Source organism: Columba livia, chromosome 35 (genome assembly GCF_036013475.1).
Source record: "Columba livia isolate bColLiv1 breed racing homer chromosome 35, bColLiv1.pat.W.v2, whole genome shotgun sequence".
NCBI classification, from domain to species: domain Eukaryota; kingdom Metazoa; phylum Chordata; class Aves; order Columbiformes; family Columbidae; genus Columba; species Columba livia.
Window position 1 is genome coordinate 406190 of NC_088636.1, and position 16709 is coordinate 422898.

At 59.5% G+C, this 16709-nt stretch overlaps 1 protein-coding gene across 1 annotated transcript; it reads left to right on the forward strand.

The window, feature by feature from the left end:
* The first annotated feature begins 548 nt into the window (after positions 1-548).
* On the forward strand, positions 549-15583 carry LOC135576943 (basic proline-rich protein-like). The gene is given in 11 exon segments (XM_065044306.1): positions 549-869; positions 945-988; positions 990-1042; positions 3533-3646; positions 5455-5546; positions 7556-7649; positions 8176-8257; positions 9212-9373; positions 10758-10973; positions 12030-12309; positions 12343-15583. Coding segments are annotated over 11 exon segments (2418 nt in total). The 5' UTR covers positions 549-799; the 3' UTR covers positions 13554-15583.
* The last annotated feature ends 1126 nt before the right edge of the window (positions 15584-16709 follow it).

Sequence of the window (16709 nt, forward strand, 5' to 3'; positions counted from 1 at the left end):
CAGGGTTGGGGGGCATTGGGACCCCCAAGTGTGGGGCGGGACCCCCAAGTGTGGGGCGGACCCACAAGTGTGGGGCAGGACCCATAAAGTGTGGGGCGGGGGAGGGGGGGTTGAAAATGGGGGTCTTCGGGGTTTTTTAGGCTCAGAAATGGGGTTTTGGGGGTGGGTTTGGACCCCCAAGTGTGGGGCGGGACCCATAAGTGTGGGGCGGGGGTTTGGGTGCTGGGAATGGGAGTTATTGGGTTGGATTTGGGCTCAGAAATCAGGTTGGGGGGCATTGGGACCCATAAGTGTGGGGCAGGACCCCCAAGTGTGGGGCAGGACCCCCAAGTGTGGGGCGGGACCCCCCAAGTGTGGGGCGGGGGGAGGGGGAGGTTGAAAATGGGTGTCTTTGGGGTTTTTTAGGCTCAGAAATGGGGTTTTGGGGGTGGGCTTGGGCCCCATAAGTGTGGGGCGGGACCCATAGATGTGGGGCAGGGGGTGTCAGGCCCCATAGGTGTGGGGCAGGACCCATAGATGTGGGGCTGGGGGAGGGTTTGGGGCCCAGAAATGGATTGCGGGGACATTGGGACCCATAGATGTGGGGCAGGGGGTGTCTGGCCCCATAAGTGTGGGGCTGACCCATAAGTGTGGGGCAGGACCCATAAGTGTGGGGCAGGGGGTGTTGGGCCTCATAATTGTTGGGGAAGGACTTGGGCCCCAGGAATGGGGGGTTGGGGACACTGGGACCCACAGATGTGGGGCAGGGGTTGTCCGGCCCCATAAGTGTGGGGCGGAGGGTCCGTCCGGCCCCACATCCATGGGGCAGGGCCGCTCTCCTCAGCTGGCCATGGAGCGCTGCCTGGGCTCGGCCGCCGACCTGCTGGAGGGTGAGTGCTGTGGGGCGGCGCTATGGGGCAGCCCCATAGATCCCGGGGCTCACCCCCCAACCTCTGCCCCACAAGTGCACAAGAAGCCGCTGCGGGAGGCGGAGATCGCGGCCATCAGCCAGGGGGGCGCTGCGCGGGCTGGCCTACCTGCACCGCCTGGGGGTCATCCACAGGTCAGACCCATAGATTGACCCATAGATTGACCCATAGATTGACCCATAGATTGACCCATAGGTCCTGACCCATAGCGCGACCATCGGCTTGCGTTGTGTTGGGCTTTCTGGTTCTTTTCTTGCTTGTGTTTGTGCTGCCCACAGATCCTGCCCCACAGATCCTGCCCCACAGATCCTGCCCCACAGATCCTGCCCCACAGATCCTGCCCCATAGATTTTGCCCCATAGATCTCCGCCATAGATCTGCCCTATAGATTGTGACCCATAGCGAGACCCATAGCAGGACCCACAGCCCCTGTTGTGGTGGTTTTTCTAGGTGTCCTCTTGCTTTTGTCCTGCCCCATAGATCCTGCCCCATAGATCCTGCCCTATAGATGTCCTGCCCCATAGATCCTGCCCCATAGATCCTGCCCTATAGATCCTGCCCCATAGTGAGACCCATAGATCCTGCTCTATAGATCCTGCCCCATAGCAGGACCCACAGCCCGTGTTGTGTTGGTTTCTCTGGGTCTTTTCTTGCTTGTGTTTATTGTTCCCGCCCCATAGATCCCGCCCCATAGATCCTGCCCCATAGCGGGACCCACAGATCCTGCCCCATAGATCCTGCCCCATATATCCTGGCCCTTAACCTGCCCTATAGATCCTGCCCCACAGATCCTGCCCATAGCAGGACCCACAGCCCCCGTTGTGGTGGTTTTTCTAGGTGTCCTCTTGCTTTTGTCCTGCCCCATAGATCCTGCCCCATAGATCCTGCCCCATAGATCCTGACCCATAGATCCTGACCCATAGATCCTGACCCATAGCAGGACCCACAGCCCCCGTTGTGGTTGTTTCTCTGGGTCTTTTCTTGCTTGTGTTTATTGTTCCCACCCCATAGATCCTGCTCCATAGATCCTGCCCCATAGATCCTGCCCCATATATCCTGGCCCTTAACCTGCCCTATAGATCCTGCCCCACAGATCCTGCCCCATAGCAGGACCCACAGCCCCCGTTGTGGTGGTTTTTCTAGGTGTCCTCTTGCTTTTGTCCTGCCCCATAGATCCTGCCCCATAGATCCTGCCCCATAGCGAGACCCGTAGATCCTGCCCCATAGATCCTGCCTCATAGCGAGACCCATAGATCATGCCCCATAGATCCTGCCCCATAGCAGGACACACAGCCCCTGTTGTGTTGGTTTCTCTGGGTCTTTTCTTGCTTGTGTTTGTTGTTCCTGCCCCACAGATCCTGCCCCATAACCTGCCCCATAGATCCTGCCCCATAGCGGGACCCATAGATGCTGCCCTATAGATGCTGCCGTATAGGTGCTGCCCCATAGCGGGACCCATAGATCCTGCCCCATAGATCCTGCCCCATAGATCCTGCCCCGTAGCAGGAGCCATAGATCCTGCCCCATAGATTCTGACCCATAGATCCTGCCCCATAGCAGGACCCACAGCCCATGTTGTGGCGGTTTTTCTGGGTCTTTTCTTGCTTGTGTTTGTTGTTCCTGCCCCACAGATCCTGCCCCATAACCTGCCCCATAGATCCTGCCCCATAACCTGCCCCGTAGATCCTGCCCCATAGATTCCGCCCCATAGATCCTGCCCCATAGCGGGACCCACAGATCCTGCCCCACAGATCCTGCCCCATAGATCCTGTGCCATAGCGGGACCCATAGATCCTGCCCCACAGATCCTGACCCATAGATCCTGCCCCATAGCGGGACACACAGATCCTGCCCCATAGATCCTGCCCCACAGATCCTGAGCCATAGATCCTGCCCCATAGCAGGACCCATAGATCCTGCCCCACAGATCCTGACCCATAGATCCTGCCCTACGGCTCCAGCCCCACAGCTCCAGCCCCACTGATTCCGCCCCACTGATTCCGCCCCACTGATCCTGTCCCACTGCTCCCGCCCCACTGATCCCGCCCACTGATCCTGTCCCACTGATCCGACCCCACTGCTCCCGCCCCACAGCTCCCGCCCCACTGATCCAGCCCCACTGATCCGGCCCCACTGCTCCCGCCCCACAGCTCCCGCCCCACTGATCCAGCCCCACAGCTCCCGCCCCACAGCTCCCGCCCCACAGCTCCCGCCCCACTGATCCAGCCCCACTGATCCGGCCCACTGATCCCGCCCCACTGATCCGACCCCACTGCTCCCGCCCCACTGATCCGGCCCCACTGATCCGGCCCCACTGATCCTGCCCCACTGATCCGGCCCCACTGATCCAGCCCCACTGATCCGGCCCCACTGCTCCCGCCCCACTGATCCCGCCCCACTGATCCCGCCCCACTGACCCGGCCCCACTGATCCCGCCCCACGGCTCCTGCCCCACTGATCCAGCCCCACTGACCCGGCCCCACTGATCCCGCCCCACTGATCCTGCCCCACTGACCCTGCCCCACTGACCCTGCCCCACTGACCCTGCCCCACTGACCCTGCCCCACTGATCCGGCCCCACTGATCCCGCCCCACTGACCCGGCCCCACGGCTCCCGCCCGCAGGGACGTGAAGGCCGGGAACATCCTGCTGAGCGCCGTGGGGCAGGTCAAGTTGGGCGACTTCGGCTCCGCCGCCACGGCCGCCCCCAGCGGAGCCTTCGTGGGGACGCCCTACTGGTGAGCGCCCCCCACGTGTGGGGCGGGACCCCCGGGTGTGGGGCTGGGACCCCCATGTGTGGGGCGGGACCCCCGAGTGTGGGGCTGGGACCCCCATGTGTGGGGCTGGGATTGGTGGTTGTGACCCCCGAGTGTGGGGCTGGACCCCCAAGTGTGGGGCTGGGATTGGTGGTTGTGACCCCCGAGTGTGGGGCTGGGACCCCCAAGTGTGGGGCTGGGACCCCCAAGTGTGGGGCTGGGATTGGTGGTTGTGACCCCCAAGTGTGGGGCTGGGACCCCCAAGTGTGGGGCTGGGACCCCCAAGTGTGGGGCTGGGATTGGTGGTTGTGACCCCCAAGTGTGGGGCTGGGACCCCCACGTGTGGGGCAGGACCCCCAAGTGTGGGGCTGGGATTGGTGGTTGTGACCCCCAAGTGTGGGGCTGGGACCCCCACGTGTGGGGCAGGACCCCCAAGTGTGGGGCTGGGATTGGTGGTTGTGACCCCCAAGTGTGGGTCTGGGACCCCCAAGTGTGGGGCTGGGATTGGTGGCTGTGACCCCCAAGTGTGGGTCTGGGACCCCCAAGTGTGGGGCTGGGACCCATAGCGGGGCTGGGATTGGTGGTTGTGACCCCCAAGTGTGGGTCTGGGACCCCCAAGTGTGGGGCTGGGATTGGTGGCTGTGACCCCCAAGTGTGGGTCTGGGACCCCCAAGTGTGGGGCTGGGACCCCCGAGTGTGGGGCTGGGATTGGTGGCTGTGACCCCCAAGTGTGGGGTGGGACCCCCGAGTGTGGGGCTGGACCCCCAAGTGTGGGGCTGGGACCCACAGCGGGGCTGGGATTGGTGGCTGGGACCCCCAAGTGTGGGGCTGGGATTGGTGGTTGTGATCCCCGAGTGTGGGTCTGGGACCCCCAAGTGTGGGTCTGGGACCCCCAAGTGTGGGGCTGGGATTGGTGGTTGTGATCCCCGAGTGTGGGTCTGGGACCCCCAAGTGTGGGGCTGGGATTGGTGGTTGTGACCCCCAAGTGTGGGGCTGGACCCCCAAGTGTGGGGCTGGGATTGGTGGCTGTGACCCCCAAGTGTGGGCTGAGTTCAGAGAGGGGGGACCCGGGAGTTTGGTCCTAATGCTCCCGCCCCACACATCCCGCCCCACACATCCCGCCCCACACATCCTGCCCCACATCTGCCCCACACCCCCGCCCCATGTCTGCCCCACACACTGCCCCTCACCCGCCCCACACCCCCCCACACATCCTGCCCCACACCTGTGCTGCACACCCTGCCCCACATCTGCCCCACATCTGCCCCACATCTGCCCCACATCCGCCCCACTCCTGACCTCCACCTCTTGCCCCACCCCACATCCCACCCCACACATCCGCGCCCCACACATCCGCGCCCCACACGTCTGTGCCCCACACATCCCACCGCACACATCTGTGCCCCACACATCGCGCCCCACACATCCCACCCCACACCTCCTGCCCCACACATCCCTCCCCACCTCTGCCCCTCATCCACCCCACACCCCCCCACACCTCTGCCCCCCACATCCTGCCCCACATCCTGCCCCACACCCCCGCCCCACACGCTGCCCCCCACATCCTGCCCCCCACATCCTGCCCCCCACATCCTGCCCCCCACCTCCCGCCCCCCACCTCCCGCCCCACACCTCCCGCCCCACACCTCCCGCCCCACACCTCCCGCCCCACACCTCCTGCCCCACACCTCCCGCCCCACACCTCCCGCCCCACACATCCCGCCCCACACCTCCCGCCCCACACATCCCGCCCCACACCCGCCCCACACCCGCCCCACATGTGCCCCCAGGATGGCCCCCGAGGTGATCGTGGCCGTGGACGAGGGGCCGTACGACGGCCGAGCCGACGTCTGGTCCTTGGGCATCACCTGCATCGAGCTGGGTGAGCGCGGGGGCTGCCCCACATCGCCCCACATCACCCCACATCTGCCCCATATCTGCCCCACATCTGCCCCACATCTGCCCCACATCTGCCCACATCCCCGCCCCACATCTGCCCCACATCTGCCCCACATCTGCCCACATCCCGCCCCACATCCCGCCCCACATCCTGCCCCACATCCCGCCCCACATCTGCCCCACATCTGCCCCACATCCCGCCCCAAATCCCGCCCCACATCCCGCCCCACATCCCGCCCCACATCCGCCCCACATCCGCCCCACATCCCGCCCCACATCCCGCCCCACATCCCGCCCACATCCTGATCCACATCCTGCCCCACATCCCGCCCCACATCTGCCCCACATCCTGCCCCACATCCTGCCCCACATCTGCCCCACGTCCTGCCCCACGTCCTGCCCCACATCCCGCCCCACATCCCGCCCCATATCTGACCCACATCCCGCCCCACATCCTGCCCCACATCCTGCCCCACATCCTGCCCCACATCTGCCCCACATCCTGCCCCACATCTGCCCCACGTCCTGCCCCACATCCTGCCCCACATCTGCCCCACATCCCGCCCCACATCCCGCCCCACGTCCCGCCCACGTCCCGCCCCACGTCCTGCCCCACATCTGCCCCACATCTGCCCCACATCTGCCCCACATCCCGCCCCATATCTGCCCCACATTGCCCCACATCCCGCCCCACATCCCGCCCCACATCCCGCCTCACATCCCGCCCCACGTCTGCCCCACATCGCCCCACATCCCGCCCCATATCTGCCCCACATCCCGCCCCACATCCCGCCCCACATCTGCCCCACATCTGCCCCACATCGCCCCACATCCCGCCCCATATCTGCCCCACATCTCCCCACATCTGCCCCACATCCCGCCCCACATCCCGCCCCACATCCCGCCCCACATCCCGCCCCACATCCCGCCCCACATCTGCCCCCACATCTGCCCCCACATCCCGCCCCACATCCCGCCCCACATCCCGCCCCACATCCCGCCCCACATCCCGCCCCACATCCTGCCCCACATCTGCCCCACATCCCGCCCCACATCCCGCCCCACATCTGCCCCACATCCTGCCCCACATCCTGCCCCACATCTGCCCCACGTCCTGCCCCACGTCCTGCCCACGTCCTGCCCCACGTCCTGCCCCACATCCTGCCCCACATCCCTGCCCCACATCCCTGCCCCACATCCCGCCCCACATCCCCCCCACGTCCCGCCCCACGTCCCGCCCCACGTCCCGCCCCACGTCCTGCCCCACATCTGCCCCACATCTGCCCCACATCTGCCCCACATCCCGCCCCATATCTGCCCCACATTGCCCCACATCTGCCCCATGTCCTGCCCCACGTCCTGCCCCACATCCTGCCCCACATCTGCCCCACATCTGCCCCACATCCCGCCCCATATCTGCCCCACATTGCCCCACATTGCCCCACATCTGCCCCACATCCTGCCCCACATCTGCCCCACATCTGCCCCACATCTGCCCCACATCCCGCCCCATATCTGCCCCACATTGCCCCACATCCTGCCCCACATCCTGCCCCACATCCTGCCCCACATCTGCCCCACATCCCGCCCCACATCGCCCCACATCCCGCCCCACATCCCGCCCCACATCCCGCCCCACATCCCGCCCCACGTCTGCCCCACATCGCCCCACATCCCGCCCCACATCTGCCCCACATCTGCCCCACATCGCCCCACATCCCGCCCCATATCTGCCCCACATCTCCCCACATCTGCCCCACATCCTGCCCCACATCCTGCCCCACATCCCGCCCCACATCCCGCCCCACATCTGCCCCACATCTGCCCCCACATCCCGCCCCACATCCCGCCCCACATCCTGCCCCACATCCCGCCCCACGTCTGCCCCACATCGCCCCACATCTGCCCCACATCTCCCCACATCCTGCCCCACATCCCCTCATCTCTGCCCCCCATCTCCCCCCATCTCCCCCCATGTCCCCGTGTCCCCAGCGGAGCGGAAGCCGCCGCTGTTCCACCTGAACGCCATGAGCGCGCTGTTCCACATCGCCCAGAGCGACCCCCCCCGCCTGCCCCCCGCCCCGTGGTGAGCCGCACGCCTGGGTCCCCCCCGGACGCCTGGGTCCCTCAGAACACCTGGGTCCCCTCCCGAACTCCTGGGTCCCTCCTGCACTCCTGGGTCCCCCCGAACGCCTGGGTCCCTCCCTGAACACCTGGGTCCCTGGGGCACTCCTGGGTCTCCCCCCGGACGCCTGGGTCCCCCAAAACGCCTGGGTCCCCTCCCGGACGCCTGGGTCCCTCCCCAACCTCCTGGGTCCTCTCCCTAAACTCCTGGGTCCCTCAGAACTCCTGGGTCCCTCTCTGACCTCCTGGGTCCCCCCCGGACGCCTGGGTCCCCCTTCCGAACTCCTGGGTCCCCCCCCCCCGGACGCCTGGGTCCCTCCCCGGACGCCTGGGTCCCTCAGAACTCCTGGGTCCCTCCCCCCCGAACGCCTGGGTCCCTCCCCCCCAAACGCCTGGGTCCCTCCCCGGACGCCTGGGTCCCTCAGAACTCCTGGGTCCCCCCCGGACGCCTGGGTCCCCCGGACGCCGGGGTCCCTGTCGGGTCGCAGGTCGCCGTGTTTCCGGGGGTTCGTGGGTTCGTGTCTCCAGAAGCAGCCGCAGGATCGACCCACGGCCGACGAGCTGCTGCAGGTTAATTACCGCTCATTACCGCTAATTACCCCCTAATTACCCCTTAGTTACCCCCCATGACCTCAATGACCCCTCAATGACCCCTTAATGACCCCTAATGACCCCTTAATTACCCCCATGACCCCTTAATGACCCCTTAATGACCCCCCATGACCCCTCGATACCTCTCATTACCTCTCATTACCCCTTAATTACCCCCTAATTACCCCCCATGACCCCTCATTACCCCTAATTACTCCTTAATTACCCCTTAATTATGCTTTAATTACCCGGTCGTTACCCCTTAATCACCCCCATTGCCTCCTTAATGACCCCATTGACCCCTTACCCCATTAATTACCCCCTTACCCCATTAATTATCCCTTTACCCCATTAATTATCCCTTTACCCCATTAATTACCCCCTTATCCCATTAATTACCCCATTATCCCATTAATTACCCCCTTACCCCATTAATTACCCCCTTACCCCATTAATTATCCCTTTACCCCATTAATTACCCCCTTATCCCATTAATTACTCCCTTACCCCATTAATTATCTCCTTATCCCATTAATTACCCCCTTATCCCATTGTCCCATTAATGATCTCATTATCCTATTAATTATCCCATTGCTCTATTATCCTTATTATCCCATTAACTATCCCATTAATTACCCCCGTTGATCCCATTATCTCCTTAATTACTCCCATTAATTATCCCCATTATCCCATTAATTATCTCTGTTATCGCATTAATTATCCCACTCATTACCCAATTACCTCATTGATCCCATTATCCATTAATTACCCCCATTATCCATTAATTACCCCCGTTATCCATTGATTCCCCCATTGATCCCATTCATTCATTCATTCATTCATTCATTCATTCATCCATGTGTCCCCCATTCATCCCCTCGTCCCCTCACCCCATTGGCTCATTCTCCCCTTTGGCCCCGCCCCTTTCTCCAGCACCACTTCCTGCAGAGGCCCCGCCCCCCGCGCGTGCTCCTCGCTCTGATTGGCCGAGCCCAGGCGGCCGCCCGGGCCCTGGACCAGCTGCACCTGCGGCCAATCAGGAAGCTGCTGCTCCCGGATGGCCCCGCCCCCGGCCCCGCCCACCGGGACCCCCAGGTTTGGGGGGGGGGGGGAGGGAATTGGGGACATTTTGGTCACTTTTTCGGACCCATTGTCCCCCATTGTCCCCCCATTGTCCCCCATTGACCCCCATTGACCCCCATTGTCCCCCATTGACCCCCATTGACCCCCATTGTCCCCCATTGTCCCCCATTGACCCCCCATGGTCCCCATTGACCTCAAGGTCCCATTGGGGTCCCCATTGTCCCCTTGGTCCCCATTGACCCCCCAGGTGTCCCCATTGTCCCCACAAGGTCCCATTGACCCCCACGTCCCCATTGTCACCTCCTGAGCTCCCATTGGCCCCATGGGACATCACCATTGACCCCCATGTCCCCATTGACCCCACTGGGGTCCCCATTGTCCCCTTGGGCTCCATTGACCCCATGGGACGTCCCATTGTCCCCCATTGTCCCCCATTGTCCCCCATGTCCCCATTGACCCCATTGGGGTCCCCATTGACCCCCATGTCCCCCATTGTCCCCATTGACCCCATTGGGGTTCCCATTGTCCCCTTGGGCTCCATTGACTCCATGGGACGTCCCATTGTCCCCCATTGTCCCCCATTGTCCCCCATTGTCCCCCATTGTCCCCATTGTCCCCATTGTCCCCATTGACCCCCATATGTCTCCGTGGTCCCAATGGGGTCCCCATTGTCCCCTTGGGCTCCATTGACCCCATGGAATGTCCCCAAGATCCCATTGTCCCCATTGACCCCATTGGGGTCCCCATTGTCTCCTTGGGCTCCATTGACCCCATGGGACATCCCATTGTCCCCCATTGTCCCCATTGACCCCATTGACCCCATTGGGGTCCCCATTGTCCCCCATTGACCCCATTGTCCCCCTTGTCCCCCATTGTCCCCATTGTCCCCATTGACCCCATTGGGGTCCCCATTGTCCCCCATTGTCCCCCATTGACCCCTTTGGGGTCCCCATTGACCCCATGGGACATCCCATTGTCCCCCATTGACCCCATTGTCGCCATTGTCCCCATTGACCCCCATTGTCCCCATTGACCCCCATGTCCCCATTGTCCCCATTGTCCCATTGTCCCCATTGTCCCATTGTCCCCCATTGTCCCCATTGACCCCCATTGTCCCCATTGACCCCCATGTCCCCATTGACCCCCATGTCCCCATTGTCCCCATTGTCCCATTGATCCCCATTGTCCCCATTGACCCCCATTGACCCCCATTGTCCCCATTGACCCCCATGTCCCCATTGACCCCCATTGTCCCCATTGTCCCCATTGACCCCCATGTCCCCATTGACCCCCATTGTCCCCATTGTCCCCATTGTCCCCATTGTCCCCATTGACCCCCATTGACCCCCATTGTCCCCATTGTCCCCAATGTCCCCATTGTCCCCATCACCCCCAGGGGGCGGAGCCCGCCTGCAGCCCCGAGCGCAGCCATTGGCCGCCCAGCGCGTCCGTCAGCGAATCCAGCGGCAGCAGCGGCGCCAGCGCGGCCAATGACGACGACGATGACGACGGTGACGGTGACGACGGTGACGACGGTGACGGTGACGACGGTGACGGTGACGACGAGGACGAGGACGAGGAAGGTCCCCCATTGGCCGCCCAACACCCGCCCGTGAGTCCGCGAGGGTCCCGAACCCCCAAAAACGCCCTAAAATGGGTTAAACGCCCCAAAATGCGGTTGAGACCCCAAAGAACCGTCAGGGCGACGATTAAAGGGTCAGGGGCTCTTTAAGAAACAAGTGGGCGGGGCTTGGGGGGGTGGAGTTCGGGCTTGCAGCCAATCAGCTGCTGAGGAGGCCTTGGGGGCTCTTTAAGAAACAGGTGGGCGGGGCTTAGGGAGTGGAGTTTTGCTTGCGGCCAATCAGCTGCTGAGGAGGCCTTGGGGGCTCTTTTAGGACAAGGGGGCGGGGCTGAGGGGGGTGGAGTTCGGGCTTGCGGCCAATCAGCTGCTGAGAAGGCCTTGGGGGCTCTTTAAGTAACAGGTGGGCGGGGCTTAGGGGGTGGAGTTTGGGCTTGCGGCCAATCAGCCGCTGAGGAGGCCTTGGGGGCTCTTTAAGGAGAAGGGGGCGGGGCTTAGGGGGTGGAGTTTGGGCATGTGGCCAATCAGATGCTTAGGAGGCCCTGGGGGGCTCTTTAAGGACAAGTGGGTGGGGCTTGAGGGATGGGTTGGGCCTTAGGGGGCGGAGTTTGGGCTTGTGGCCAATCAGCTGCTGAGGAGGCCCTGGGGGCTCATTAAGGACAAGGGGGTGGGGATTGAGGTGGTGGGCGGGGCCTGAGGGGGCGGAGTTTGGGGGCTCGGGGTGTCTCATTGGTTGGGAGGGTTTGGGGAAGCTGATGGGGGGGGGGGTCTGGGCATCTCATTGGTCAGGAGGCCCCGTGGGCTCCTTATAAGGGGGTGGGCGGGGCCTGGGAGGGGATTGGACGAGACAAACGGGGCGGAGTTTAAAGGGGGCGGAGCTAAAGAGGTTGTAGTGTTACCCTATGGGGGGGGGGGGGGGAGCATTTGGCGCCCCCAAATACCCCCCAAATGACCCCAAATTTGACCCCAAAACCCACGGGGGGGGTTGGAAACAGCCCAAAATACCCAAAAAGCGCTAAAAACGTGTCGTTATTTGTGCATTTTGGGGTGTCGGAGCCCCAAAACCGTGCGGTTTGACCCCGATTTCAGGCTGAGGATGAGGACGAGGTTCCTGGCGGCGCTAACGAGGCGGCGCAGCAATTAGAGACTGGGTTAACGAACCAGCGCCGCCAGTTCGGCCCCGGAGGTGACGCGGGGACACGGGGACCCCGAGACCCAAATTCCCGCCGGTTGGCCCCAAATTCCCCCCTTTCCCGCCCCAATTCCCTCGGGTTTCACCCCAATTTCTGCCCCACTTCCCCCCCCATTGATCGCCCCATTGATCCCCCCAGTTCCCCCATGAACCCCCCCAGTTTGACCCCCAGTTTCCCCCCCAATTCCCCCATTAATCCCCCCCATTTGACCCCCAGTTCCCCCATTGATCCCCCCAATTGCACCCCCACTTTCTCCCCTATTGATCCCATTGGTCCCATTGGCCCCATTGACCCCATTCATCCCATTGGCTCCATTGATGCCATTGACCCCATTGATCCCATTGGCCCCATTGATCCCATTCATCCCATTGGCCCCATTGATCCCATTCATCCCATTGGCTCCATTCATCCTGTTGACCCCATTGATCCCATTGGCCCCATTGACCCCATTCATCCCATTGGCTCCATTCATCACACTGATCCCATTGATCACATTGGCCCCATTGACCCCATTGATCCCATTGGTTCCATTCATCCCATTGATCCCATTGGCTCCATTGACCCCATTCACCCCATTGATCCCATTGGCCCCACAGACCCCATTCACCCCACTGACCCCGTTCACCCCATTGACCCCATTGGCCCCATTGACCCCATTGCCCCCATTGCCCCCATCCACCCCCCCCCTTTCCCCCCCCTCCCCCCCTCCCCGCCCCGCCTCCCTCCCCCCCGCCCTCCCATTGGCCGCCGCCCTCCTGGCCGCCCTTTACCTCCGCCCCTCCCTCCCCCTCCTCCTCCTCCTCCTCCTCCTCTGGCTCCTCCCCCGCGCAGGGCGTGGCCACGCAGGGGGCGGGGCCGTGGGCGTGGCTTTAGCCCTGACCCTCCCAGACCCCTATTGGCGCTTTGGCCTCTTGACCTTGACCCTGACGGCGGGAATTTGGCCGTTTTTGGGTTTTTCCCCCAAAAACTACCGGGCGTACGCCCCCGTTTGCCTCCTGGCCGCCCAGTTCCTGCTGTTCCCGTGGCTCTTCCTGGCCTGTTACCTGCTGGGCGTGGGGGGGCGGGGCTTCCTGGGGGGGCGGGGCTTTGGGGGGGTGCAGCGCTGGCTGTTCCGGGGGGTGCTGCGCTTGCCCCCCCCCGTTTTCCGCCTCCTTTCCCGTTTGGGTTTCGTATCCGAGCGCCGACTTTACCAATTTTACCCCAAAACGAGACCCGCCTGGCACTTCCGCTCCCGCCTGCCCATCCCCCGGCGCGGCCCCGCCCCGCCCCCCCCGCCCCTCCCCCAGCGCCTCTGGCTCCGCCTCCGCCGCGCCTGCCGCAACGGGTGGGGGAGGGGGAGGGGGGCGGAGCCTCCGAGCCGCATCCCCCGCCCCTCCCCCCGCCCGCCCAAAGCGCCCCAAGGGCACGGGGGAGGGGCTAAAGCGGCGGGGGGGGCGGGGCGGGGAGCGGTGGCCCCGCCCCCGAGGAGACCGTGGAGGTGATGGCGGAGCCAATGGGGGGAGGGGGGGAGGGGCGGTTTGGGGCCAAAAGGGGAAGAAACGGTTCAAAGTTGGGGAACTTTAAAGAAAAAACGGGAAATTTGGACATTTTCAAAGTTTCGAACGTTTGAAAGTCGAAATTTTTCAAATTCTCCAACTTTTCGAAATTTTCAAATCCCAATTTTCAAATTTCCAAAGTTTCCAACATTTTAAAATTCTGATTTTTCAGGTTTGAAAATTAAAAAATGGGGATTTAAAACTTGAAAAGTTTGAAAATTTAAGAATTGGGATTGGAAAATTTTGAAAAGTTTGGAAATTTGAAAATTGGAATTTAAAAATTTTGAAAATTTTTTAGAGTTTGAAAATTGAAAAATTGGGATTTGGAAATTTTGAGACGTTTGAAAATTTAAAAATTGGGATTTAAAAATCTTGAAAGTTTAAAAATTTATAGCTTAGAATTTTAAAAAGTTTGGAATTTTAAGAATTAGGATTTGAAAATTTGGAAAAGTTTGAAAATTTAAAAGTTGGGGTTTAATAATTTTGAAAAGTTTGGAAATTTGAAAATTACAATTTTAAAATTTTGAAAAGTTTGAAAATTTAGAAGTTGGGATTTAAAAATTTTGAAAAGTCGGAATTTAAAAAATGAAAAGTTTGGAAATTTAAGAAGGAATTTTAAATTTTTGAGAAGTTTGGGAATTTGAGAATTGGAATTTAAAATTTTGGAAAAGTTTGAACATTTCAAAATTGGGATTTGAAAATTTAGTAAATTTGGAAAGTTTGGAAATTTGGAAATTTAAAAATTTTGGAAAGTTTGGGAATTTGAAAATTGGAATTTTGAAAAAATAAGAAGTTTGGAAAGTTTGACAATTGAAAAGTTTAGAAATTTAAAAATAGGGATTTAAAAATTTGGAAAAGTTGGAGAATTTTAAAATTGGGATTTTAGGATTTTGAGAAGTTTGAAAATTTCAAGTTTGGGCTTGAAAAATTTGGAAAAGTTTGAAAACTGGAAATTTAAAAATGAAAAAGACAATTTGGTGGTTTTAAAACTTAAAAAATGTGGAAAATTAAGAATTTCAGTGAAAATTTGAAACGTTTTGGAAATTTGGAAAATGCCCAAATTTAAATGTGAAAATTTTCAAAGTTTTGAAAACGTTGGGAGTTTGAAATTTGAAGATTTTGGGAAAAGTTTCAAATTTACAAATTTTTGAATTTTGAACCGTTTTTCAAATTCAAAAATTTTCAAAAAGTTGAAAAATTTGAGATTTTTTCCAAAAACGCAGAAATGGGAACAAGAATTTGGGGCAAAAACGGGCGATTTGGGCGTTAAAACAATTGGAGGCGAAAGGGGGAATTTTGGGGATAAAAGGTCGAATTTTGGGGCCCCAAAATCCACAATTTGGGGCAAAATCCCCAATTTTGGGGCAAAAGGAAAGAATTGGGCCTTGAAAACTCACATTTTGGGGCTAAAAACTCTAATTTTGGGGGCAAAAAGGCTGAATTTGGGGACTTGAACCCCCCGAATTTTGGGGCGGGAAACCCCCGATTATTTTGGGGCCAAAAATCCCTGATTTGGGGGCGAAAAAAAAACCCCAAATTTGGGGCCCAAAATCCCGAAATTTTGGGGCAGAAAACTCTAATTTTGGGACCTGAAAACTCCCAATTTTGGGGCCGGAAAGCCCAATTTTGGGGGCACAAAACTCTAATTTTAGGGGCGAAACGCCCCAAATTTTGGGGCAGAAACGCTCGATTTTGGGGCAGAAATGGGTCATTTTGGGGCCGGAAATCGACGCATTTGGGACCCAAAACCCCCCAATTTGGGGCCAAAAACCCCAAATTTGGGGTCAGGGACCCCTCCCCCCCCAAAAAATTTGGGGCAGTTTCTCCCTTTTCCATCATTTTGTGTCATTTTTTTTGTTCATTTTCCCCGATTTATTTTATTTTCTTTTGTGTTCAATAGAATTATTTAAACTTCCCCAAATTCATCATTTTTAGTTGTTTTTTGGGGGGAGGGGCACCCGGGGGGGGGGAGGGGCGGGGGCATAGTGATGTCATCAATGGGGGCAGCCAATGGGGACCCAACGATCGCCCAACAGGGAGCCAGCGATGACCAACAGCCAATGGGGAGCGAGGAGTGGGTGAGGGAGCCACCGATCAGCCAATGGGGAGCAAGAGGTGGGTGAAGGAGCCAATGGGGAGCCAGCGATGAGCCAACGGCCAATGGGGACCCAGCGGGGTCTTGGTGGGGACACGGGGAACCAATGGGGACCCAGCGATGACCCAATGGGGATGAAATGGCCAATGGGGAGCAAGAGGTGGGTGAGAGAACCAATGGGGACCCAGCGATGACCCAACGGCCAATGGGGAGCAAGAGGTGGGTGAAGGAGCCAATGGGGACCCACCGATGACCCAATGGGGATGAAATGGCCAATGGGGAGCCAGCGATGAGCCAACGGCCAATGGGGACCCGACGGGGTCTTGGTGGGGACACGGGGAACCAATGGGGAGCAAGAGGTGGGTGAGGGAGCCAATGGGGAGCCAGCAATGACCCAACGGCCAATGGGGACCCAGTGGGGACCCAACAGCCAATGGGGACCCAACGATGACCCCAATGGGGTCTTGGGAACCAATGAGGACCCAAAGTTGACCCAATGAGGTCTTGAGAACCCATTGATGACCAACATTGAGCCAATGAGGACCCAACAATGACCCAATGGGGTCTTGGGGACCCAACGATGACCCCAATGGGGTCTTGGGGACCAATGAGGACCCAACATTGACCCAACGGGACCCAATGGCCAATGGGGACCCAACGATGATCCAATGGGACCCAATGGGGACCCAATAATGACCCCAATGGGGTCTTGGGAACCAATGAGGACCCAACGATGACCCAATGGGGTCTTGGGAACCAATGAGGACCCAAAGTTGACCCAATGGGGTCTTGGGGACCCATTGATGACCAACATTGAGCCAATGAGGAACCAACAATGACCCAATGGGGTCTTGGGGACCCAACGATGACCCCAATGGGGTCTTGGGGACCAATGAGGATCCAACATTGACCCAACGGGACCCAACGGCCAATGGGGACCCAACAA